Below are 26,850 nucleotides of genomic sequence, written 5' to 3'. Positions count from 1 at the left end.
AAGGAAAAAAAAAGCCAACACATTTAGCAATAAAAGCTATACAACTGCACTTATTGCAGCATAAAAGTACAAATGTGCATGCATTGGCTCATCTGGCCCCAAACCCCCCATGTAGTTATTTTTATGTGTTTATTTTTTAGGGTTACAACAGCTGAACAACCTGAGAAAGCAGACTGCTACAAGCTGGGGGCAATGCAGTGGTGGGGGCGGCGCTTTGGGGCTTGGGGGTGTGCGCAACCTGTCTGCACAGGAGCAGAAGGTATGTACGCACACTCAATTTGAGAGCATATGCGCTGAACATCTAACAAAGAATCATGCACGCTAGCTGATGAGCTAACACTATAGAAAGGTCACAACTGAAATAGATAAAAAAAAAAAACATTTATCATGGTAAAAAAAAAAACAGCTGTGTACCTGTTTAATTGTAGATGAATGTCATATATTCTTTATCTTCTGTGTAGAGCGGGAGTGCAATTTGTGGCTCGCCCTCTGCAGATTTGCGGCCCACAATGACATGGCCTGCATTGCCATTTTTTAAAAGTAATAAAAAGTTTGATGGTAGACAGCGTGGGAAACAAAAGTTCTAATTTGCCTCCTGAAAAACTTGAGATAGCAGTTTTTTTTTTTAACATAACTACTTTATACAGAAAATGAGGTAATTCCTCGCATGATTTTTCCTTACAATGTTAAATAAGTTAAGGTAAAAAAATTCAAATAAATAAATAACGTGGCCCTCATGCCTTCCTATTTATCCGTATGTGGCCCTCGGATGAAAACATTTGGACCACCTCTGTAATAGGGTTTTTTCACCTGTATTTAAAAATTTTTTTTGAGGATTTTTGTATTCATTCCAAGATTTGAAAAACGAGTTTAATAGCGAATAATTATGGAAAATTTGGCTATTAACTACTTTAATAGTTTGAACTGTCTAGAAGCACAATGTATATATATATATATATATATATATATATATATATATATATATATATATATATATATATATATATATATATATATATATATATATAGATAGATATAGATATATATATATATAGATATAGATATATATATATATCTTTTTTGTGTTTGCGCGTGTGTGTTTTTAAATATGTCTGAGGGCCGACTCGTGGACTAGTGGCAGTTCAACAAATCTGTCCAAAAAGTTTTCACAGAAGTCCTTCTTTTTGCACCGCATTTCTCACGTTTGTCGCTCACGATTGTCGTGCCTGCTCGGGGTGTGTTGCGTCCGCGGTCATCTGCTTGTGTGCCGCTTGCATTAGCCGCACCAGCGCACAGGAGGTGACCCAGAAGAGGTCCGCGTCGGCACGTTGGACCATGCTGGCTGCCGAACGCCGCTGCTGCGCAGCACACCTTCGACGCTCCGACGGCAGCTGCTCTTATCCCGTCTCTTGTGTGCGTGCGCATGCTTGGATATATATGATTGAAACGCGTGTCTGTGTACTCCCCCCTCGGCTCACCTCGTGCGGCGGGGTCCGTCTGACCGCAGCTGTCCTTACCTCTCTGCAGGTCTCCTGGGTCGGGCTGACCCCTCTGTCTCTTCAAAGCCGCCCGGGCGATGGGCTGAAGGGGGCAGCTTCTGCTTCCTTCAGCTTTGGGAACTGGGGCTGGAGTTGAGGTAGGGGATGTGTGTGTGCGCCAGTGTTGCGTGTGTGTGTGGCAGTGTTTGAAAACAGGAGGTTTGGGACCCAAGGCAGGGGGTGTTAGTGGAGACAAGAGGTGGAAGTTCAGTTTGACGGTGTTGGCCTGAACTCACCTTATGTGTCAGCTGAGCCTGTTAGCATGTGCGTGTGCGTATGTTTTCGTGTTGTCATTTTTTGGGGCGTTGTTTTGTGGGTTATTTGACAAAAAAGTTGTCTGTATCTTATTGACCCCAAAGGTTATAGGGCTTAGGGGCCATGCTGGTTCATGAATCACAAAATTCTCTGAATAATTCAAGGCAAGTATTTTTGTAAAATACTTTTCACTTAATAATTTTAATATTTGCTTTATGGTCGAAAAAAAAATCTAAAATTATCAGGAAAGTATTGACAAAAAAATCAGACCAAAAAAGAATATATTTGCAGGAGATCCATTGTCTGTGGTCTGCACATATGTAAGTTTGTAAGAATATCCACCCCGCATTATTTTTTTGCATGCCGTCACATGTTCCGCAGCTGCCCGGCGCATCTATCAAAAACACAAAGCATTGTGTCACATTATCAAACACACTTGTGTTGTATCATCAATAGTGACTCAAAGAAAATGCGTCATCCAACACTGTGATCTTATCTTCAAATTAAAATGATAAACTTTTCTGCCAGCGAAAACCTTGCTGCCTGTACAACTTGGAATGGGGAACTCCGGCGATTTTTCATGCAGATTTAGGTCACCAGTCAGCGATCATGTGACACACTATTCATTCAATCTGGCATCCAAATAGACACATAGTGTCTTCTGTTGTTGTTGTTGTTTTTTTTAATATTCATTGTGTATAAGCCACTCAATCATTTTGTATTTATTTAAATGTATACTAATTGTCTTTAAATACACTGTAATGGTGACAATTTTGTATTTATTAATTCTTTATATATTGATTTTTCTTTTAATCTGGAGCACACAGGGCAATTCTTAAGGTTTGATGTATTTTGGAAAACTACAAATTGAAAATGAGATGAACAATGGATGCATAAAATCCAGTGATCTTTTAAAAAGTATATATGAATGCACACAAATACAAACATGTTGTAAATGCATCATGCTTTGAAATTGCACCAGCCAAAATGCATAATCTAAGGACATTCACGATTTTTTTTTTGTATTTATTCTAAACAGTTTTTCATTCACTTCAAGTTTTTGTATTACTTTTACACAGAGACACCCACATGATGCCCCTGGGCCTTTTTAAAAAAAAAAAAAACTCGCATGTGATGGGACATTGTTTTTTCCGAGCATGATCATTTGAAAAGCCTTACACTTGCATATTAGTCGGGATAGTTTTCTTAACTCGATAAATCACTGCGAGAAATCGTTAACGGTCTGTTTGGCTTATTCATATAGAATCTATATATTCTATATATTCATCCATATTACAGATGATTTTTTTCTGAAAATGAATAATGACATAATTGGAGGAAATTTTGATTAAATATATAATTTTAGACGAGCGTATTAAACGGGCGGCCATTCGCATTGATTTGTAGGCAGATGCTGAACTACATTACACAAATATGAAAAAAAAATAAAACAATAAAAACTGAAGGTAGTGTAAACATCGTATGTATGACTAAGTAGCTCCATGCGATCTCGCGAGATCTGGCTTCACTGCTCAGCGAGGTCGCGCGGGATGTTGGAATGAGATGAAGCTGATGCGCTCGAGCGGTCAGTGGTAAAGCCAGCTCCCTTAAAAAAAACAACAAAAAACCCGACAAGACCGTAAGCAAGAACGCCGAATAGCCGAAGGTAAGCCGCTGGATTCTTAGTTGCTGTAATTTGTGTGCGTGAACGACGGGGAAAAGAGAGAGAAAGAGGGCATGATGTGGTGGAGTGGGGGGGGGGGGGGGGGGGGGTCTCCGCGTGACGTCAGGAGCTTCCCCCGAAAGTCAAAACAAGATGTTGATGCGGTGAGGGAATCCGCCAGGGTGCTCACCCTCACATTCGGGATTCGGGGCTGTTAAACTGATTAATAAACGAAGCGACCGTCTTTAAGACGAGAGAGGAAAAAAGCCAAGAAAAAAAAAGCGCGAGTACGTCGAGACTGCACCTGCTGCTTCAGGTAAAGTAGCTAGCCAGATGCTAGCTATGACGAGGTTAGCATAACAACATGACTGCGTGGCGCTACGGTTGCGCTACGTTCGGCCCAGTTTCGGTGTCACGCCAACATCGACGGCATGACATACGTTCACTGTTTATTATGGTGACAGTGGAAGGGGGGGAACGTGCGTCAGCTTGGCCGGCAGTGACGTAAACGATGATGATGCTGATGATTCGGACATCATAATGGGTCCGAAGAAGGAAGCTTGCTAAAATGGAGTCCTAACTGAGATATTTACCTGCACAGGCTTTTTTTTTTTGTCCACACTCCAAGTTAAAACATTAACTGGGCTGGGAACCGAAATGCGCCAAAATTAGATACATGTATAATTAAATTGCCAATTATCGTAGTTTAAAAAAGAAAAAAAACCATATATATATATATTTATATATATATATATACATATATATATATATATATATATATATATATATATATATATATATATATATATATATATATATATATATATATATATATATAGCTGCTTATCCTCACAAGTGTTGCAGGCTTGCTGGTGCCTATCCCAGCTAACTTCCAGCAGTAGGTGGGGGACACCCACAACTGGTTACCAGCCAATCGCAGGGCAAACAACCATTCACGCACCCAATTAGAATTTAGTATGTCCAATACACCTGCCATGCATGTTTTGGAGTGTGGGAGGAAGCCAGCGTGCCCGGAGAGAACCCACGCGGGCACGGGGAGAACATGCAAACTCCACGCAGGAAGGCCAGGTGGATTTGATCTCGGGTCCATGAACTGTGAGGCAGACGTGCTAACCACTGCCGCCTCGATATATATCGAGTTTTAAAATTAGTGGCAGGCCTGTATTTAGTATGTCCTTTTCAGTGTGCCTGAGAATGGAATTTCCTTTCTAAAAGCTGCCTGGCATGTGCTTCCCCTGGCATGGCTGGCGCATCCCGACAGTGGCTATCACCATGGCAACCACCAGCCTGGTGACAGGGGGGGTCTCCTCGCTCTTCATTTCAGTCATGTTTTAAGCGCTTTGGACTCGGTGCTCTTGTTCTAGTGAGACGAGCAAATGAAAAGAGACGTTTTTATTGCGTGTGGGTTCGTGTGTGTGTTTGTACCAGGGTGTGTTCCTGGCTTAAACCGTGACGCCGCAGTCCCTCCCGCCCTGGGTGTCGGCAGCGGCGCAGACGCGAGCTGATCCGAATACTGATTGACTCCGCCCGCCGCTAGGTAGCCCAAAGTGTTAGCTCAGCCGCCGTAGCGCTAATCCCCAATTGACGCGGCGGCGGCGTGCGTGGCGCTGTTGTTGTGTAATACAGTGTAGTGTAGCAGGGTGCATTTGAGGTGAGCACGCCAGCAATGCGGGGGAGAGCCGCTGCAGAGATTTTGGGTAGAGAGAGAGAGTGTGTAACTGTGTTTCTCTATTTTTTGATTTTTTTTTTTTTAACTGCTATTTATAGCCCATAGCACGAACTACACCACAGACCTGAGATGCTCTGGCACCTCCCACACATGCAAATCCACATGCAGGAATAACGCGGCATGCCAGATGAAGATGAATGAAGGAAGCAGACAAATTTGTCTGGCAAGCGAGGTCATGTTCTGGCTGGCGCCGGAGACTTTGCCGCGGTCAATTGTGCGAGTAGCGTTGCAGGAAATACCTCAACAGACGACTTCCCCAAATAAGGACTTTTACTTTTTCTTTTAAGTTAAAAGCCCTTGCTTAGTGTGTTTTCTCCCCCTTTGTCTTTGGGTTGTTAATTTGGAAAAATAATTTCATTGTACAGTTAAGTTTTTTGCCTCAATATATCTGTTATGCCATTATTTTACGGTCCTATTCCTTTGTATTTCATAACAACTAGCAATCAATTAGTCGAGTGGTTCGCAAACTTTTTCAGTAATGTACCTGCTGAGAAATATTAGGAGAAAATATTTATAATAGAAAACCTAATAAAAACAAACAGACACATGCAAGACACACAACAAGCACAAGCAAGACACAACAAATTAAAATTCGGCGTTAATAATTGTTGACTTTTTGATTTGCTATTTTAGACTGATTAGCCAAGATAGTGGCAAGCGTAACGCCATTGCCATTTTCTTCATATTCATACTTGGATGTTGCCTTGAATCAGGACTTCATAAATCAGACTTTCCTGTAGTCTTTCATTCTTATTGATTGACTCATTGATTTATAATTCACTCAGATGATGAGTGACCAACGTGTGGCCTATTCGGCGGTAAAACTGGAAACGTTCTTGCAAAGGGGCTTTACAAAGCCCACTTCCTGCTAGACCGTGGCTAGACCAATGTGTTTTTTCTCAGGCTGATACCCTGCAGATTATTGGTAGTACATAAGGCTCATAACCAATATTTGGAGCAGAAAATAATTTTCAGCAACAGTGAAAAACAATTATTGGCAGCAAACGTAAAAAAAAAACAAAAAACGAAATACAAATTTATAACTGCTGAAATGTCATAAAGCATTTATTTATTGATTAACAATTCAAGTCACAGGCTTGCTGTTGCCTATCCCAGATGACTTCGGGCAGTAGGCAGGGGACTCCCTGAACTGGTTGCTAGCCAATTGCAGGGCACACCGGGACAAACACCCATTCACGCACCCAATCAAACCTAAAGACAATATTGGGTGTCCAATACACCTGCCATGCGCGTTTTGGGAGTGTCGGAGGAAGCCGAAGTGCCCAGAGAGAACCCACTCAAGCTCGGGGAGAACATGCAAACTCCACACAGAAAGGCCGAAGCCAGCTGGAATTGAACTTGAGTCCCTTAACTCTGAGGCGGACTTGCTAACCACTGGTCAACCGAGCCGCCAAATCGATACCAATATTCATCACAATACTAAATATCTGTGGCAATAATCGGTCTGGTTGATAATCTGGTCTACGCTTAATGACAAGTGGTGCTTAAATTATCATCGCCTCACATCTTCATTGTCACGCCATCGAAGAGCCAGTTTTGTGCTCTGTGTCACGTTTCTTCTTTTGCCATCGGCGCTAAAGCCTGACGATGACAGCGTGACATTTGAGGCAGATGATTACCAATCCTTCTCAGTTTTAAAAAGAATGAAAAGCAGAGGATGTAAAATATATCGTTTTGTTTTATTTTTACCCCCTCCATATTTCATTTCCTTCCAGGCTGAGTCACTGCCGGTGAGGAGGAAGGTCTGGAGAGGGAACAGGAGAGGAGGCGGTGGCAGTGGCGGAGGACGAGAAGAAGAAGAAGACGTAGGGAGGGAGGGAGATAAGCCACAACAGGAAGCACCGCGATACACACACACACACACTCACACACACGCGCGCTGAGTATTTGGCGTGTCGCGGAGAGAGCGACTGCGTGAACGGCGAAGGAAGGAAGGAAGGAAGGGAGGGAGAGAGAGTGACGCGAGGCTGGGAGAGCCGCCCTCCTCCTCCTCCTCCTCCTCCTCCTGGTCCTCCTCCTGCCCGGCGCTCTCTGTGGAGCAGGCGTGTAGCGGCAACACACTCGGCGTGAAGGAACCATGAGCGATGTCACCATCGTCAGAGAGGGATGGCTTCAGAAACGGGGTGAGTACGTCCGGTGGTCTCCCTTCTTCTTGCTGCCGCCTTTTTATCACGTCGGTCTCGCCGCTATGGCCTGAGCTCGCCGGTGCCGCCACATGTGCCGGTTTGTGATTGGAGCATGCGAGCACATGGATGTCTGCAGCTTACAGTGGCGTGTTTTTTGCCGCGGCTCTTTATTACTATGGGCTTGGCTGCCTGTTTATCCGCTAGTGTGTATGGGAATGTGTGTGAGCTGTGTTAGCCTGCGGTCACACCGCTTGCTGCATCTGTCAGGGGCAGCCATCATATAGGCTGTGACATCAAGTTAGTTCTGTCGGGTTTCATTCACATACAGCTGGTCTGTAGCGATGAATGTCACAAAAGAATCATATGACACAAGGTTGAGAGGGGTGCTGAGGGGGCATGGTGGTGGCGATGGTGCTGGGGGGGGCAGTGACAACACATCCTGTTTACAGCCTCACTGAATACAAACAGAAGGGAAATGAGTATAGTGGAGGGAGGGTGGCCATGTTGCAAAGATGCCACTTCTCTTTTCTGACAAGCTCAACGTCAGGCTCAGGTTGGTGCGCTTGCATGTTTTAACCCCAAGTGTGCTTCTTCCAATATTGCAAAAACATCCATGTTAATTTCATGGAAAGCTCGAAATTACCCTGAGTCCCTCCACTCCTGTATCTTGAAGTTGGGCTCCTCACCGCGTTCCCGGCGTGTTTTACCGTCATGCAGAGCGTAAACTGTTGTTCCTGAGATTGGCTTGACATGCTTTTTCTGAGTTGTATAAGCGGTATACACGGCAAAGAAAAATGTCTCAAGCTTTTTATTTGAAGCCAGGTACTGGTATTACTCGCAGACTCTTCAGACCTACATTGAGTAAGAGTGGTCTGTTCAAAAGTGACTCAACTGTGTCAGTTGAGTCTTTTATGTCTCCATCCTTAACTAGCAGTTGAACTGACTTGATTTGAAGACAAAATCGTGTTGTTGACGTTGGTTATGAGTCATGTCAGCCATTAAGCTGCAGCCAGGACCAAGGTGGACCAAGACATTGATGTTCATAAGTCGTTTGGGAAGGTTTAAGGCTTAACTTGAAGTTGACAACCTGGTCTTGTCATGCATAGCATATACACTTGTGACTGTGTTTAGCTAGAATTGTTCTTGACAGTGTTTTCTAAATAAATGGGTTCCCCTAACAGAAAAAAAATGCCTCTAGGATTGTTTTGAGCCAAGTTACTCGAGTAACTTCAGGACTTGTTTCAGCGTTAAACAAGACTAAACACAAATGAATAAAACCACCATACTCACATTCCAACTGCTACTACCGTCTATTGGCACTTTAATTATTGCTGGAATGCATACTTATTGTGTGGTGTTTTCAATAAGTGTACCGTGGTTAGCATCTGCTATGTAATCAACAGCTTCATTTACTGTGTCACTCAGGCTGTACTGAGCATCCAGCGAATTTCATTTCCTGTTTCTTTCCATGGCTATCACACTTCTCATCTTTGCGTCACTGTGGCGGCCACATCCAAGTAACCTACCAACGCAAGAAACGGCAGACACCCCTTTTTTTATGCTCACTGAGCTAAAATCTCATATGAATTTGACTTCTTTTTAAACATATGATTCCAGATGAAATCTTTGGTGGAATTCCAAACTATGTGATGTTAGGTTCAGCGAACGGTCGCTCGAGTGGTTCTGATGCGGGGATTTCCATGAGCGTCATTCCGCCGCTATGTGACGGGAGCTCCTTGGAATGCGCGAGGCAAACTGTTGCACAGGAAGTGACAGCACGACAGCAGGCTTGTGGGTAATGTAGGCCAGCCCTGTTGCACAGCGGGGGAACTTGTTGGGCATCAAAGTGCCTCTTAGCGCGTGAGCTAGATCCTCGCATAGCCGCCACACACTCTTTTTACCGCGTGTGCCAACGTGCCGCTGTGATCCTCACACACTCGTCTGTGCATATTAAAAGGAACGCATCGCCTCCAGTCACGACGCAGTGTTTGACTGAAAGAGAGAGAGGGAAAGGGATCCAGGTTGTAGGGCTGAAGGGGTGTTTTTCCGTGTCGGGAATATGAATGTTTGACTGCATCATATGCTAAATCCTGTGTGTGTGTGTATAGTACAGGGTCAGGGTGCTGACTCACTGTCCGGGTCGTGATACAGCAAAGACTGCAGTCTTAGTCATTGGACGACGTGGACCGAAAGCAGGAGTGACACCTACGACTGGCACGACAAAAACCTTTTGTACCTTCAAAAAATTTTCTCAGTCGCCTTGCCGCCGTGTGGAAGGCTCTATTCTTTCTTCAATTTATGCTCCTTCTTGGGCTTCAAGAGAGTTCACATAAGAAAGGGAGTTCTGGACATGGAAAGAGTAAAGAACAGATCTGACAGAACGATGGACGCATGTCTGTGTTGGAGTTCTCCAGATCGGTCTTGGTCTCAAGATTACTTTTAATGGGCCGCTGTAGCGTCCCAGAAACAAGAGCGTTTTTCCACTTTTACACATTTTTTATAAACCACATCTTTAAGTAAATATTTGCTGGGTTTATTCCATCCAATAAAATCATAATCGTCCATAATGAAGGCAATCAAAAATATTTGGGTCATATTGCTCTAATATACATTATTGTTGACTGAACATTTAGCACAGAATTTATTTTTGAATAATTCAAACCTCTGAATGAATAATGTCCAACGTTTTTCCTTTGATTAAAATTGTTATTGACCAGAATGACTGGAAAAAAAAATCAGCACTTGTTCTACCTGCTCTTTTAAAATTTCAAAATTGTCACCATCAATAGGTATAGTCAAACAAAGGCACACCGATTGGCATTTGTTTTCCCCGAAAATCTTTATGAATCCGTTGAGGTAAAATAGAACATATTGCCCGTCTATCTGTTTGGCGCTCTACATTTTTTTCTCTCTCAAGATAGTGTTAAATTTGCAGGTCACACATCTTAATCATCATTTTATAGCGGCTTTTTATGACCCGCGGAGATTTACAACGACATCGTCGTAAATTTCACGCAGAGGGCACCGCTAAATCTTTACATGCTGAAACCACGGTGGCTTTCTTTACTAGTTTGGTCCGGTCCAGTAAGCTTTCATTTGATCATAATCAAAAAATGACTAAGTAGCTCAATTAATATTTCTCGCCTTTATTGCTCAGCTGAACCGAAGTTATCATGATGCGCCTCAGCGTATAAGGTGAACGATGCCGTTTCCCAGATGCACACTAAGCTCCCCAGTCATCAACAGAGATGGCAGGCAGTGGCTGTGACAGCGGTCCCAGTCCGCTCTATATATTTTTCCTGTGTGGTGTCCCACAGCTGTCAGTCCAGCGGGCAGTCGGTGGAGCTTGCGCACTTGACATTTCTCACTTGGGTGGTGGGGCAGCTTCTTTTTTTTGCAAAGTCAACAACTAAGCCTTTTATCGTGGCTCCTTTGAACCTCAATAGCATTTATTCTAACATTGCAGGTCAAAGTGTCCGGTTTTTGAATGGTCTACATCAGAGGTCCCACATTGCCGGTCCGGATCAACGGGTATCGGGCTGCATGGGCCGCACCCAAAATAATAATGTTTTGAATTGATTTATAAATCTTTGCTTTATCTGTACTTTCTTTGGCTTAGTCTTTGTTTTTGGCGCCTCCTCGGGCTGCTGTTGATATCACATTTTGTCGTGAGGAAGGACGGTGCGGCTTCATTTGAGGGCAGTCGCTCTCCGTGACACACGTTCTGTCTCTCTGTGAAATCTGTCCCACGGTTGTCCATAAATTATACTTTCTTTGAAAGAATGTTGTCATTGATGATAATATGCCCAAAAATGTGTTTGTTTGTTGATCCAACAACTTGTGACATGGATAACATGCTAGCTAGTGTTCTCGTCTTCAGCATGTTATATAGTGCTGCCTTTTATACCTTAGCTTGTTAGCATTTTGGTTTATGCCAGGTAATTTCCCTTAAGTACCATATATTAGCATATGCAAAGATTTTGCATTGATAACTACTCATTTGCATTTAATTGACGTTTTGTATGGAAATGAATTGCATTGCTTTCAATTATGATTGATTTAATCAATGTAATTTGTTTACATTTTACCTCAGTAACTGAGCTATACCCTTTGTTAGGTGTATCATTAACGGTGAGCTTATATTTTATGTGCACTTAATATTTGCCACCCCGAGATGCACTCACTGGATATCCTTGTCAATCATGGTAAATATTGATTAGGTGTTGAACTGGCTTTGATAAAGAATTCATGCAAATGTTTGTGTCAGCCAAATCAAATGAATTGGATTTATTACCCAGCGTTAAATTGTATCATTTAAAAAAGTTCCTTTTCCGCGCCGAGAAAATGTCCTGTTATTTAATAAAGGGATGGAAATTAAAATGTAAAAAAAACAAATCCAATCCAATGATTAATTGCCAAAATAGTTATCAAAAAATATCAGTGAAAAGATCATTTATCAAAATATCGTAATTCCCCCAAAATAATGCATAATTTTTTTCCCACAAATGAAGGCCAAAAGTATGGGTGTGTCCTATAAATGGAAAGTTTTTTTTTTTTTTTTTTGACACCATTAGAGGAAAATTGATCAGTTTGACACACAGATGTGAATTTTTATATGGGCCGTATTCTTGCTTACGATGATTACACACGGTAACATAGAAAATACCAGAATTTGCCCCTAAAATTAAGGGTGCGTCCTAAATAAAAGTGTGTCCTTTATTTGGGAAATTAGGTTACCCCCTTCTACTACACTAACGGAAAGGATTTGTCAAAAATGACATTAACATTTCCATAAAGATATGACTTTAATGATCAGCGTGCGTAAAAAGTTCCCATAATGACATAAAAAAATCTCGGCGGAAACAAAGAAGCGATGAGGAACAATCACCTGGGCAGAGTACAGTACACGGTGTCCTCAGACGCCCCAGCCTCTCAGCGCACCACCGATGACTCCCTTTCCTCTCTTCATTAAAGCAGAGTGGGATGCATCACTTCTTTATCTCCTTCAAAGAAAGAGCCGCGCATATGGAATAAATCAGCACTTTCAAGGTAAAATAACCAGTGCTCACAATCCACTTGTCGTCTGACAGATAAAGGCCGGATGATAAAAAAGCCACTTTGAGTGATAGACGCCAGCGTACCCGTGACCCTAACGAGGATAACGCCGTATAGAAATGGGACGGGTGAACGCCATCGAGTCTGAAGGACGGCGGCTAGCCGCGGGTCCCGCTCCTAAAGGACACCCGGCAAGCTCTCCGCCAACACAAAGTTTGTTGCAACGCTACTTTGGCCCGTCGGAGAAGTCTGAAGTTGCCGAGTTTACCTTCTGTCGCCGCGGTCGCCCAGGATACAGTTGCAGCCCACACAGCAGGCGGCAGATGGCCTGGAGGGAGGGCAGCGAGAGGGACGCCGGCATCTTCGCCGCTCTCGACGCTTTCAAAGGCTTCGCGTAAGAGATAAAGAAGTTTGCCACTTACTTTTTCAGCCCTTGAGACGGACACAATAGTTGTCATTTTTGGACTGAACTTTTTTTCATTTAAGGCAGTTTAGTCAGAATTCTGAGAGTAAAGTCAGAATTCTGACTCTCATTGTAGTCAGAATTCTGATTTTATTCTCAGAATTCTGACTACAATGAGAGTCGGAGCTGTGAGATCAGTCAGGATTCTGACTTTAAAGTGAGAATTCTGAGAATGAAGTCAGAATTCTAACTTAATTTTAAGAATATAGCCAGAATTCAGAATCCTAATCAGGTCAGCCTCTGAAGTCTCCGAGGTTAGAATTCTAGCTTCTCACAAAAAAAGCTTGAATTCAGCTTTTTAAAGTCAGAAATCGGACAATCTCAGATTCAGAATTCAAACTTTCTTCTAACGTCCTTCTTAAAATTCTCACTTTAAGGACCGGATTTTCAGAATAAAGTCAGACTACTGACATTCAAGTCAGAAATGAGGCATTGTCAGACATTAAAATCACAGGTCAAGGTTTCAGGAGTCAGAAGTCTAACTTCCTTCTGAGAGTAACATCAACTTTCTCACTTTAAAGCCAGAATTCTCAGAATTGAGGCAAAATTCTGACGTGAAAGTGAGAATTCCGAAATGAAAATGAGAATCCTTCCAACCTTTTTTTTCAGTTGCTATTGGAAGGAGTCTGAAAAACCGAACCATCTGTCAGAGTACCTTGGCAGACCGCAAAACTTTGTTAAACATGAAAATCACAAAAATGTCACTTTATTTAGTTGTGGTCAAGTTCCATGACAGCTATACTCTTCCCTCAGTAGATTTGAAGTCTGCTTTACTGTCTTTGATAACATTTTGGTGTTCTATTTAGCAGACCTTCCAATAATTCCACACAGGGATATGATTCCATACTGCGGGTGCGTCTACTGTGCCCGATTTGTTTTGCTCCTCATCGCCATATGTTTACCCTCATTTGAATGCACAATTGCTTAGAAATACATAGCATTATGCATGAACTCCATCGTAAACATTCTAAATAGAGACACGTGTCGTTTTTTTGCTACGTCCTCCAGCATGAGAAGGTTTGTCCTACTGTTTTGTGGAGGGTGTTGTGAAAACAGTTTTTCTTTCTTTGATGCTTTTCAAGCAAGCAGTGCACAAGCTGTGAATGTTAAGTTGATGTTAATATTGATTTAAAAACTAGACCTCATTTAGATAAATTCTTGACGGATCTATTACGCCACATGAAATTGATTAAAATTGTAATCGTCCAGAATGAAAAAAAAATTGAGATTTTTTGGCCATATTGCCCAACCTTAGCGAAAGTTAGACATCAATGCATGTCTATGTACTCCAGCACTTTCGATACATTTAATTGGAAATCCGCTAATCTGTTATATTTTTAGTTTAAAGTTATATTAACGTTTTTTTTGTCTTTTTCATTTGTTTATTTTTTCCACATAAAAACCACAAAAACAACATATTTTTTGCAATACACTTTCATTCGGCATACAATTATATCCGATTATTTGATTAATCGAGGAAATGACAAATCGAAAAAGCGTTTCTAAAAGTATTCGATTGTAACCTCCTTATGTGTGTGTGTTTACTGTCTTGGATTGGACATGAAGCATTGAAATGTGTCATTAGAGTCCACCCCCTCGCCGTCTTCCTCTCTCGGGGAACCGTCCCCTCGCCGTCGTAAATATCAAACTGCCTGGCGGGGAGGTTCAGCGAGTGCAATGCAGCGAGCGCGGCGGCCATTTTGGCCGGGCGAGTTCAATGGGTTCGCTCCGGCCGGCCGGATCGGGTGGCAGCGCCAGGTCTCGGACATCAATCACCGTCGTCCACGCCGTCTCTCCTGCGTTTCCGTCTGCTTTTGGCGCGGTTTCTCCGACCCACGTGGACGTACGGGGCAGGCGGCAGACGGGCAGACACTGCGGGCTTTGTTATGAATGACATCCTCTTGCGCATCCGGAGGAAGTGCGCGTTCCAGTGTGGCTCTACAAACTGTCTCTATTGTCCTTGGAATGACTCAGTGCACACTGCAGAGGAGAATGGCAGGCAGACTGCTTTGCAGAGCCTGCAGACAAGCGCCGCAGCAAAGACAGACACTTGATGTGCTACACAGGCTGCGGATATTTGCCAATGCAGAGGAGACCTGCCCTCATTAGAAACACGCTTCAAAAGTTAACATTGCATCCCTAACTTGATTGCGGTCCCAAACTTTGATGCTCTTTCTTCTTTGTATACTGTAAAGTATTATAATACTGTATAAGTGAAGTGTTTTAGCAAAAGCGGGCGTGCGTCGCAGCGATGACCGTAATCCCCCCCGATGTACCCCCATTTGAGAAGCGCTGGTATAAAACAAAGCTAAGTGGTAATTGCCCCATTTGGAGTAATGTGAGTTTTCCAGGTTAATTGCCTCCTTTCCAGCTTATTTGCGTGTCATTGTTTGGAAGCCGTAAGATAGCGACGGGCTCGCAGGAGCGGTCCTCGCGATCGTTCGCGCCAAGACTCTTTGCAAAGGCCGCACAAACAACCAGATGGATTAATGATCGGAGGCGGATGAATGAACTAATGTGGAGTCTTGTATAAATGAATGAAGAGGATCAATGAATGGAGTGCTGATGGCTGCAGAGGATGTTCAACGAAGGAGGTTGAGTAATGGGATTAGTTTAGAGCTCGGGATCATCAAAGTGCTGACCAGAAACGTTTCATCAGTCAGTCGAGATGCGACTTTTTGCTAAATACGGCTGTTTTGCATTCGGCTTTTTGCTATAGGTAGAACGCGGCCGCTCGCTACGGTGGCCAGCTGCGTGTCTGGACAGCTTTTCACAAGCGCTCCAATATTAGCGGCACTCACGGACACTTCAAACTTCGTTCGTTTAGCCCATTTGTACGTGTTTAGCAAAAATGTTCATGATAAGTAATGATGATGGGTTCAAATGTGTCATTTATTCGAAACCAGCGTTTTTTGTCGGGAAAAATCACAAGCGCAAAATTTATCTTTTTTTTTTTTTTTTAGAATGAATAGGCGTTTAGTGGTTTTGACCATTTCATGTTTTAACTAGAGCTGCAACAATTGGTTGGTTTATCAACTGGTTAATCATTTGTTTAATCAACACTGGTGTTGAGCATGTATCGATAGCAGTTACAGTATAGTTTATACCTCGCCTTATTTCAAGAATTTTTACACGCGGCGACAGCCAACACTACTAATATATATATATATATATATATATATATATATATATATATATATATATATATATATATATATATATATATATATATAAAATTTCAGAAATGTCTTTCATGCCGTCTCAGGAATGTTTGTGTCCTAACTTACTTTGTTTTGATATTTGTGACCAAAGGGTTGAGTACTGATATGTGTCTGGAAAAAAAAGTAGTATCGAACATCTCTAACTGACAGCTTATTGCTTGCAGAATCAATACGTTTTTGATGATGAATTTTTCGTTTGGAAATCTAGTTCATTTTCAAGTTTCCAAATCCTCTGAAACGTAGCCGCTCGCCGGTCCTGATTCGGGCCTATCTGGGGTCGGACCGGCAGCGTACGAAGGGTCCCATGCGACCTGTACACACTGTACCGTTTTAAGAAAGCTAAATGTGAAGCGTATGCTTTTGACCACTTAAGCCGCCGCAGCGATTAGAGCAAAAAGGACAGTGTGCGGTCTAACTTGCGGAGGTATTGTTGGCCGCTTCGCCGAGGCTTTGGGCTGATTAGAGGTGGCAGGCAGGTCGCAGTCGCTCACTTGGTTTAGGCCAGCAGATTACTGCTCTTGGAAACGTCGCAGCAACTTACTTACTTCAGTCTTAGTGATGATTGGAAATGTGTAAATGGAGTTTTGCGGAGTTAAGCAGGCGCCAGAGGTCGTTACGTTTGCTTTGTCAAATGTTACAGTACGCCCGACTTTACAGCTGATGTCGCAGCGGCCAGGTTAAAGGGGCAGCCCGTCTATTTATAGCCCTCCCACCTGTAATCTGTCTCTTGACGGGATTAGCGGCGCCGCGCGTTTGAGCCTGCTGTGCCTGAGCGCTGATTGTTATTAAATCACCAAAGTAAAAATCTGAACAGTCTGTTCAGAGCATCCGGCTCCAATGAGCGGATGATCCGCACCCTGAGAAATCCCTCGTATAATACGCACCCGTTTATAATAAACACACCTTCCCTCAAATCGCCAAACTTTCTAAATAAGAGAAATGTTATGATCCGCATGCTGTAAAATCCCATGGATAATATGCGCTCGTTTATAATAAACACACCATCCCTAAAAACACCAACGTTGACGTTTCGTTTATCTTTGTTTTATTTTGAAACAAACAGGAAGGTGCAGCGTATTTTCAGGGTCAGCAGAATCTCTCATAAAGTTAACTGAAAATTCAATAGCTCTCCGATGTTCCACATTCAGCTGTGACTATGCACGTTATTTCTGAATTCTTGCACTATTCATGCTGCTCTTTCTTTTGCACACCTCTTTCAAATAGGTGTCGCTAATCCAGGGGTGTCAAACGTACGTTCTGGCCTGCGAACGGTTTTAATCCGGCCCGTGAGATGATTTTATATAAAAACGAGCTGATTCTTTTTCAAAGAAAAACTTGAAATGTTTTGATTAATAGAAAAGTCAAAAGTTTTACGAGGCAGCGCAAACCATACGCAAAAGTTAACATTGCATCCCTCGCTTGATTGACGCCCCAAATATTGATGCGCAAATTTATTTGAATACTGTGAAGCAAAGGTGTCAAAAATACGGCTCGCGGGCCGGTTCTGACCCACAAATGGATTTAACCCGGCCCGCGAGACGATTTTGTCAGTATTATAAAAAGTATAAATGCATGTGTATGCATGTGTAAGTCTCGATTGCGTCGCTAGCATTGTTCCAGCGGAAGCGGGCCGGATCCGGCCGTAGTTTGGGGTCCACTGCTGTAGACCCGATTTATTTTGTTTTAGAACTACAATAGAACCAAGCAAAGTGCAATTTTGCCGCACATTCAGAGTTCCTGTCGCCATTACCAGGCACAGTCCTAACTTGACAAGTTAGCAAGTCCCAAATGATTTGTCTGTAAAACTTTTTGGCACCGTTCCATTAGCGTGGTGCGATACCTGGAAGGTGGGCGGTTAAAGAAACAAAACAAAACACTTCTGCCTCTTGATTGGCCGATGGACAATAGTCACTTCCGCCACACAATGGGATCACAAAACATACTTACAAAATCCAAATGTTGCCAAAAAACAAGTAATAGTGTCCTATTGTTTGCCATCTGCCATTCATGAATTGAATGTGTGTGATGTGTGTGTGGGGGAGTAAAAGAAAGGACAAACATCTGTCATATTGGGATGTTGCCTTTCCGTTTGCGTGTTTCGACACAATATCTGTGTTTTGAATAGAGCGTTAGCCTGTCGCACGTCTAGACACGCTTGCACAGACGCTTCGATATCAGTACTGCTCACAGACACTAGAAGTGTCTTTTCCATAATTCTGAAGCGGGGCACCTTCACAAACAATTCTTTGTCCCGTCTTACTTGCGACTTATATGTGTTAAACAAAATGTCAGTCTCGATACGCTAATTATAAATGAACATGTAATTTATATGAAACCTGCATTTTTTTTTTGGTGGTGGGGGGGGGGGGTCAAGTACTGTTACAGTCTGATGATACCTTGATGTATGAAAATCAGAAAAAAAAAAAAAAAAAAATATATATATATATATATAATCTTTTTTTTTTCCTAGTTCTTCACCTTATTCCCTATTTATATATAATTCATAGAGGTTGTGAAATGAATGTTGCTAAGTTGAAATCACTAATTTTGAACGCATTTCAAGTTTTGGCTCATTCATCTTTCAACGGTGCACATCATTCACTGTTCCATTATTTTCATTTTCAAGGAGGTTTATTTTTTTTTGTCATTTTTTTTTTCATTTTGGAAACATTTTCGTTTACCAATATCCATGTAGCTTTCTTGCCTGTCTCCCCCCAATTCAGATCAGATGTAGTAATGGGGCCGGATTTCCGATGATGGGTATTGGGGCATCCCTAGCTGTGCCCCATCACCCAATTGCGTAACGTGAGATAATAAAACTGGAATTGTGTCACTAAATCCAGCCAATTAGCGGTGGCCGTTGCGCTGCCGGCCATGCGGTTGGACTCGGTGTCACAGTAGAAAGTATTTCTTTTCTTTTTTTTACGTTTGTTTTGGCAGCGGACGAAGCAAAACAAATATGATTCTGGTCTCCGTGGCTTTTTAGTTATGCATAATGGAGCGTGACTGATGACTGTGAGGAGGGGAAAAAAAAAAAAAAACAGCCTAGGTGGCAGTGTTTTGCCTGCATTTTTCCTTGGTGTTCATTCATAAAAGCAGTTTTTACTTCCTTGGCGATGAATGGCCATTGTTATGATGCTGATCAGACGGACAGGTAGACAGCCGGATAGACGGACAAAAGGAGACAAAGCAGCAGTTAGTGAGCTGGAGAGCACTTGCTGTCGCTCTTTTAATACAACACATCAGTTGGCTGAGCTGGTGTGTGTGTGTGTGTGTGTAATAGTACTTGATTGTTTATTCTGGCCTGCTGCGCTTGGCCTTTCTGCTCAAGTGTGTGTGTGAGTGTGTGTACTGAGAAGTATGTTGTGCGTGTGTATAGGTTTACATGCAGACATGGAGACTAACTGCACAATGCGTTTAGAGAGACGGGGTGCATTAAAGGGGGGGTGGCGGGGGGGGGGCTTTACAAAAGATCAGTGGGTCTTAAGTTGCGCACACGCATGCACGCGTAACGCCAGCTGCTGCCCACAGCCCCCAGCCTGCCATTTCTCAATGACTAATACAGAGCCAGCCACTCTGGAATAATAGCAACGCGCACGCACGCACACGCACAAAGCTTTGCACCTGTTCACCGCTGCTCAATTGGAAAAGGCCGGTCGGTCGGCCGGCCTGGTTAAGGTCCCGCCCGGACTCTTTTAAAGATGAATGAACAGACATGCGCGCAGTCAGAGGCAACAGTTGGACAGCCGTGATAGGCTCCCGACGTCGCCTCGCCTCGTTCTGATGGCGCCTCCCCCTCACCGCCGTATTGGGCTGCAGCTATTCGATATTTTGTTGTAGTATTGAAAATGCTATGAAAGAAACGAAAAAAAATATGTGTCAGGGTTAGAATGGAATACCAAATGGCTCTAGTTTAGTTTAGTGTCATTGCCAAAAATTTGTTTCGATCATTCTAGATCACCGGTGTCAAACTCAAGGCCCGGGGGCCAGATCCGGCCCGCCGCATCATTTCCCGCGGCCCGCGAAACGCCCATTCCAAATCAATATATCACATTTGTAAGTCAATTTGAAATTGTTTTCCCTCACCTTCTCTCTGATTTCAAAACTAGTTGCAAGTGTGACAAATACGCCCAAAAAGTATTTGATCACGGTCATCCCGGCCCTCTGACAGAAACCGTAACTGCAACGTGGCCCTCGATAAGAATGATTTCGACACCCCTGTAATCTAGATGATTACAATTTAAATAATTTTATGCTGCGGTAACAAAGCCCACAAGAATATTTAAAACATGAAACGTTTCAAAAATCTCTTTGTAACAATGTACTGAGACTCGCTATAAAGCAAACACTCAAGTTCTTCCTGTGGAATTTTCAGTGAGGTTTTTTTTTTTTTTTTTTATAGAAACCGTGGAAGTCCACAGTGTTCCTTTTGATATTAAAGAATGTCATCGTGAGTGGTCATGTGGCATGATTAATGGAGCGCCATTATCTGAGCAATATAAGCGTTGCTATTCATACTTTCACGGGCATGCACTGACGCTATAGAGCGATGTGAGGACACTCGCACTGGAGGTAAAACCGATGCGGGGAACGCAGGATAGACGCGGAAAACAGCACTTACTGTTGAGTTAACTGGTGTGTGCGCGTGCGTGTGTGTGTGCGTGTACAAACACTAATCACATTAGACACACATGCACATAATGAACACAGGCAGCGTGACATTTGCCGTTTTACTGCATGTTTTCACGCACCATTAAACTTAGACTTTTGCTTTTTTATCGAGCCTCGTCTTTATTCCTACGCCATTGATATTCACAGCGTGCACTAAACTTTTTTCGTGCTGTTAAGACTTGAAATTGAAAAAATAGTAAATAGAATAAAATAGTAGGAGGAAAAAAACATTCGGAAAACAAATGATTAGATACAATACATCGAAAATAAATTCAAAATATTAGACGATACAAAATATCAAAAGTAACCAGATTATAGAGTAGAAAGATATTAAACAAACAATACAAACACTTAATTAAAACAATTTTTTAAAAGATAAAAACTACATGAAACATCAAATGTTGCAAAATATTAGACAAAAATATAAGCATATTTGCAAAACTAATGAAATAAATTCAACTTTTCGGCTTTTCTCATAATTCCCATCAATTAATAAAATGTGACAATATTTAAAAAAATGTGCAAAAATACTTGCCCAAATACAAAAATATTGGGTAAATAATAAGAAAAATGGAAAAAGGATTTTGAAAAATATCGGAAAAGTATGAAAAGAAAAGGAAAAAAATCATACCGTGCAAAATAATTCATGAAAATACATTCTTGCAAATTTATTAAAACTACATGACAAAAAATATATTGGACAAAAAAAAAAATGCAAAATATATTTTCAATAACAAATACATATAACGAACAAAGGAGTTTAAAAATAAAAATGCAGTAATAGAAATAAATGTAATATGCTCAGAAAACTTTAGATAGTAATTATAGATTTTACAGTAAAAAGTATACCTAGTGTTGAGAATGGATTGTGTGTGTTTATTTGGTAATCCGTAAACCGTTTCATCCAGGGTTAGACCCCCACAATGGAGTCAATCCTTGTGGTACGTAGGCGCTGGGGCCAAAAGTGGCACAGGTGGCGCCGAGCTGCCAGCCCCTCCCTCGGCTAAGATGCTAATATGCTAACACTGCACTAATCCTGAGTGCATTTTAGGAAGCGCCGGGCTCTGCTGGCCCACCGCACACACACACACTCACACTCACACACACACACGCAGACGCGCACCAATGTGCTGAGTGGGATTACCAGTGGAGCATCTCCGGGATGATGTTCAAGGGAGACACCGCCATCTACTGGACTGTCGCTGTACTGCAATAAATTAGCTCAGCAAGGAAAAGGCGATACAAAATGATGGGTTAATATTTCAAGCGTGCTGTTAGACGACCAGCTTGCGGGGGAGCCCGGGGGGGGGGGGGGGGGGGCTTAGTTGGGCACCAGGGCGTCTCGTCATTCCAGCCCAGCGTACCAGGAGGTGCAGCTGGCCGGGTGCAATCTCTTTAGCGCCCCCCGAGGGATGAGCGCGCTCCCACCAGGGGCCGGGGGTATCGGGCCCCGTCAAGGGCCCTGCTCGCTCCGGTCACGTGACGGCGAGCCAGCTGCGCCCGTAACCCTCAAATAGATTGCTTTGTTGCGCCCAAACCGCGCCGAACGCCCTTTGCAGCAGCCGCGGCCCCGATGTGCTAATGACACTAATGCACTCTAAGTGGATTTGTTTGCAGGAGCCTGGATTCGTCTTAAGATGTCTGAGCAGACTGGAGTTAGAACTGCTGGGGTGGAGGAGGGGGTCGTCTAAATATGCGCACGCACACGGGGGGAAAACCCTGCGGATTTTCTCCATGTCCTTGCTGCAAGTGCAGTCCCTGAGCAGGACTTGTTGCGCACTCCACGCCACTTATCCTTCATCTTCCCTGACACATGTTTATCTGCCGGCCTGCAGGCCTTTACTCCCCTTTGCACAGCAAAATGGCAGCTTTTTTCCACAAAAACTAGCAAAATATTGGAAAAAACGTACGACTAGGGCCGCAATTAACAATTATTTTAATGATCGATTCACCTCGCAATTACTTTGTCGGTTAATCGATAAATCAGGCGTTCCAAAATGCATTTTAATTTCCATCGCGCACTTATTTTCAAACTGTTGGCCAACAATTTTTTGATGATCCTGTTACTGGTTTGTTCCATTCCCATGTCAGAAAATAGGAACATCGTTTTCCGAAATGAATGCAGATGTTTGTAAACGTGTCATCGTGATTCAACGAAATTCTGAGGATTTTAGTCATTTTTCTCTCTCTGAATGATTAATTTATTATCATAAATAGTTATTACATACAGACAATACTTTTTCAGGTCTGATACACTTGATTAGAAGTCAAGAAGGCCAATAATATTGATCATATTTCCAAAGAAGCTCATTGCTGATATAAAATATCTTCACAGTAATTAGTCTCTCCCTAGTAATCAATTAATTTGATCATTTAGTCATCGATATGCACCTCTGCATACATCACACAAATCTAATACAAAATATCAATGAAATATGCAATGAAATAGAAAAGTATTAGAAAATCATCCTATCCAGTAGGCCTCTTTAAGCACAGCCAAGTTATTACCAGATTATTAAACATAACATCCTCTTCTCGTTTGCATTTTACGCATACAGAAAGCGGCGATATTATAAATAAGCATTCATATGATTGGCCATGATTATTGACATATACTGTAAAATGTTAAATTGATTAGTTTATTCTCCACCCTCATCACAGAAGGCTGTTACAGTCCAATATTTTTGCTATCCATTGCATTTGATCGCTCCCGTTTTATTTTTAGTGTCATTTTCACTATTTTAAAAGCATATGTAACAACTTTAAAACTACAAAATGCTGCAAATACAACTAAACTACCCAGAAAGTTTAATAAAATGTGTGTGTGTATATATATATGTACCCTATACGCACTTATTACAGGCTGAGGTTTTCTGTATCTCCTACAATATTCAATAGTAAACGTGTCAACGTGTTCCCTTGTCACGTCAGCGCGCTGGCGTGCGCGTGCGCGTGCGCAGGAACGTGGCACATCCTCCCTACCGCCCTCGCCAGTCACCAGCTCTGCCTCTGCGCCATCTGCATATCAGCAGCAGCCTCGGCCAAGGCATTAAATTAAATCTCTGTTTGGGCTGATTAACAAATGGCTGGTGAGCTCACATAGTTTTGCGCTCATTTACCCCGTCAATTTCTTTTTTTCTTTCGGATCCCGAAGGAGGGGGAGACGGAAGGGGAAAAGTTAGCGAGACTTGTTTCTCTTCCGCTGGCTGGAGTTCAGCTTTGTGCTTTCTACCTGCTCGTTCCTTGCTCGGCCGGCGCCGAGACGAACGGTTAATCGGGCCCGCTAATTGAGTGACATTTAGTCGGCGTGTTGTCCTAATTGTCCAATCAGAAACCTTGGAACGGACACGGTCGCATCTGATTCATCTCCGGTCCCCGAATGCGGAGACGGCAAGCTGCCGCTGGAGATCCGCGCGCCAGCGAGACTTACGTCACCTTCGCGTTCCTTCGAAAAGTCAAGCTGACTTTTTTGAAGACTTTTTCTCAACCGTGAGAGGCGCAGTTACCGTGCCCTGGAAAACTTGTTGTCTTCAAACAAACAAACAAAAAAACGGTGTTTTTCTTCAAGTCTATAATAAACAGTTGTGTCCAGATACAACTTTTTCACTTATGATACAATATCATTATTGCGGCCTCGAGTAGTGTCTAATACGAGTATGAATGTGATATCAGCAGGAATGATACATTCTTATTGATATTAACAAATCAAAGAATAATAGTCAGCAAAAGTACAGTGTTCCCTTGTTCATCATTTTAAATGTATTTATTCTTAAATAAATGACTATTTTTTTACTTATTCCCTTTATTACGGGTGTCCCAATCTGATAATAATATGGGATAAATGATGATGATTCTGAATGTTCTGAAGTATCCAGAATGTTTCGTTGTTGACTGTTTTTCAATACTAAATAAAGTGCTTTAGCAATACCCTTTAATTCAAAGTGAATCGTGACTACTTGATTAACTGATGAAATAATTGACAGAAGTCTCCTGCGTGAATATCTCGAGATTTACGGTGACATCTATGTGGCATGTGCGCAGTTTTTTTTCCAGGCTTATACAATGGCCCCCATTGAGGACGTGGCCCGAGTCTCGTTTTCTCTTTCTCCCTTTACCCCTCCTGTTTTTCCTTCTCTCATCTAAGATCTCGGAGCACTTCTGAGCGAGTAGCCGCAGGCTTTTTCATCCCGTCACCTTCTGTTGATCGTTTGTTTGTTTTTTTGGAAGATTCGAGCCTATTTAGCGAAAATTCATCGCCGTGTACTTGTGCGGAGGTAATGACATTAGAAAGAGTCGATTCTAAAAATACTGGATCGTGGCGCCATTGTGAAGGACTAATACCTTATTACTGTTTTTTTTTTTTCTGTTATCTTACTAATGTATAGACGTGAAAATGATCACGTAAAGCATAAAACACTGTTAAGGTATTGCAGGGATGCGCCAAACTATTGAGCGCACAATGGAGTGTCTTTTCCTGTGCCAATGAAGTCTTGAAAGACTTTCCAAAAAGCCTTTTTCCTCTCTGGTTTCTTGGATCCGCCGGATCACAGCGCTCTCCAGTATCGCCGATATCCCGCTGTTGGAAGAAACAAAAGACTCCTGTTGTCTCCGCCGTCGTATAGTTTAGTACGGACTAATTGGTCTTGCGGGAGAAGGGAGCTCGCGCCGCTCAAAACTAAACGGAACTGAAGCGAGGCGACGGTGTGGGAAGGAAACCGGCTGTTGCCTTTTTTTCTGCGGCGGTCCAAACCGCAGACATGTGGCTCCCCAGACAAGCTGTCCAGAGTGGAAGCACTTTGCCGGGCCGGTCGCAGGCCGGGCCAAGGCGGGATGGCTTCGCCGGAACGCCGTTGGACGGCTCGCTCGCTCGCGCGCCGCCGATTTGGAAGGCGTCGCGCGGACAACTGTCCATCTCGCCTCGCCGTCTGTGCCACCCCTGGCCGCCCCCCCCCCCCCCCCCCCCCCCTCCCGCTCTCATTATACGCACCCACACATGTACGCGCTCGCCCGGCGGAGCGGGCCAGAAGCGTCGCTTAAATGTTTTCGGCGGTGCTGGACAGCTGAGCCATGAAGTGGCCAGCGACAGGCGTCGGGCGCTTGGACGCTTTCATCTCCGAAGTGACTCAGAGAAACGACTGGACCGGGACCAGCCGGCCTCTCGTCCCTGCCAGTTTTATTATACTTTTTAGCACTTGGACTTTTTTTTCGCTCCGTCCTCGTCCGTTTTGATGGGAAATGGAGGCCTCTTTCGCGCGGCGCTTGCAAATTGCCGCATCTGAGACCGATCAGAAGATCAGCTCGCGCTTGCCTTTAATTTTAATCCTGCACCCTTGTGCTATGTAGTACATCATTCCATATGTACAGTAGTATTTTCAACTACATCCCGTGATCAGGAACCGGGTGAACTAACATACAATCATCATGACTATGATTCTCCAGGCAATATTATTCCATTGTTTCTCAAATGGGGGTACATGTGGGCATGAGAGATTTTAACAAGGGTTCCTTAGGATTAGCAAATCTCATAGAACTATTGTTAATGTCATTTAGAACAAAATTGAAGCAATAAATATGCGTAGAGTCTGGCAGAATCCTTGTATTTCCAGAATCAGCACATTTGCATCAGCACACAAGTTAGCACACAATTTCCATTTAGCCAATAACTTATTTGAAAAAGGAAATTAACAAGTGGACTGACTTGTATTATTGGGAGGGGGAAAAAAATGATCAATATTGGCCTAACACTAGCGACATATTGATTATTTCATCTTTTTAAAAGTCAGTGATTTGAAGTTTACCAATGTCAAAATCATGAAATCGAGGTTTTGCACAATAGCTAACAGTGGTCCACAGTTGTTTTTTTTAGCATTTATTTTTGCAAAATGACGTTCTAGTGCTTCCTCCCACGCTCCAAAAACATACATGGCAGGTATATTGGACACACTTAATTGCCCTTAGGTGCGATTGGGTGTGTGTTTGTCTCTGTGTGCCCTGCGATTGGCTGGCAACCAGTTGAGGGCGTCCCCTGCTTTTGCCTGAAGACAGCTGGGATAGGCACCAGCATGCCTGTGATGGATGGACGGATAT

At 42.9% G+C, this 26,850-nt stretch overlaps 1 protein-coding gene across 2 annotated transcripts in view; it reads left to right on the top strand.

The window, feature by feature from the left end:
• The first annotated feature begins 1,281 nt into the window (after positions 1-1,281).
• Positions 1,282-26,850, top strand: part of akt3a (AKT serine/threonine kinase 3a) — a 50,799-nt gene continuing 25,230 nt past the window's right edge. The window contains exons 1-3 of one of the 2 annotated variants that reach the window (XM_088420796.1): positions 1,282-1,413; positions 1,528-1,636; positions 6,943-7,350. In XM_088420796.1, the coding sequence (XP_088276922.1) occupies positions 7,305-7,350 (46 nt within the window). In that variant the 5' untranslated portion in view covers positions 1,282-1,413; positions 1,528-1,636; positions 6,943-7,304. Of the gene's footprint in view, positions 1,414-1,527; positions 1,637-3,333; positions 3,460-6,942; positions 7,351-26,850 lie in introns of those variants that run through there. The other variant, XM_088420795.1, reaches the window with a different exon arrangement.

The sequence above is a fragment of the Hippichthys cyanospilos genome, chromosome 8, assembly GCF_059441005.1.
Source record: "Hippichthys cyanospilos isolate Australia breed blue-spotted pipefish chromosome 8, RoL_Hcya_1.0, whole genome shotgun sequence".
Lineage (NCBI taxonomy): Eukaryota > Metazoa > Chordata > Actinopteri > Syngnathiformes > Syngnathidae > Hippichthys > Hippichthys cyanospilos.
This window is presented reverse-complemented; position numbering and strand designations above follow the sequence as displayed.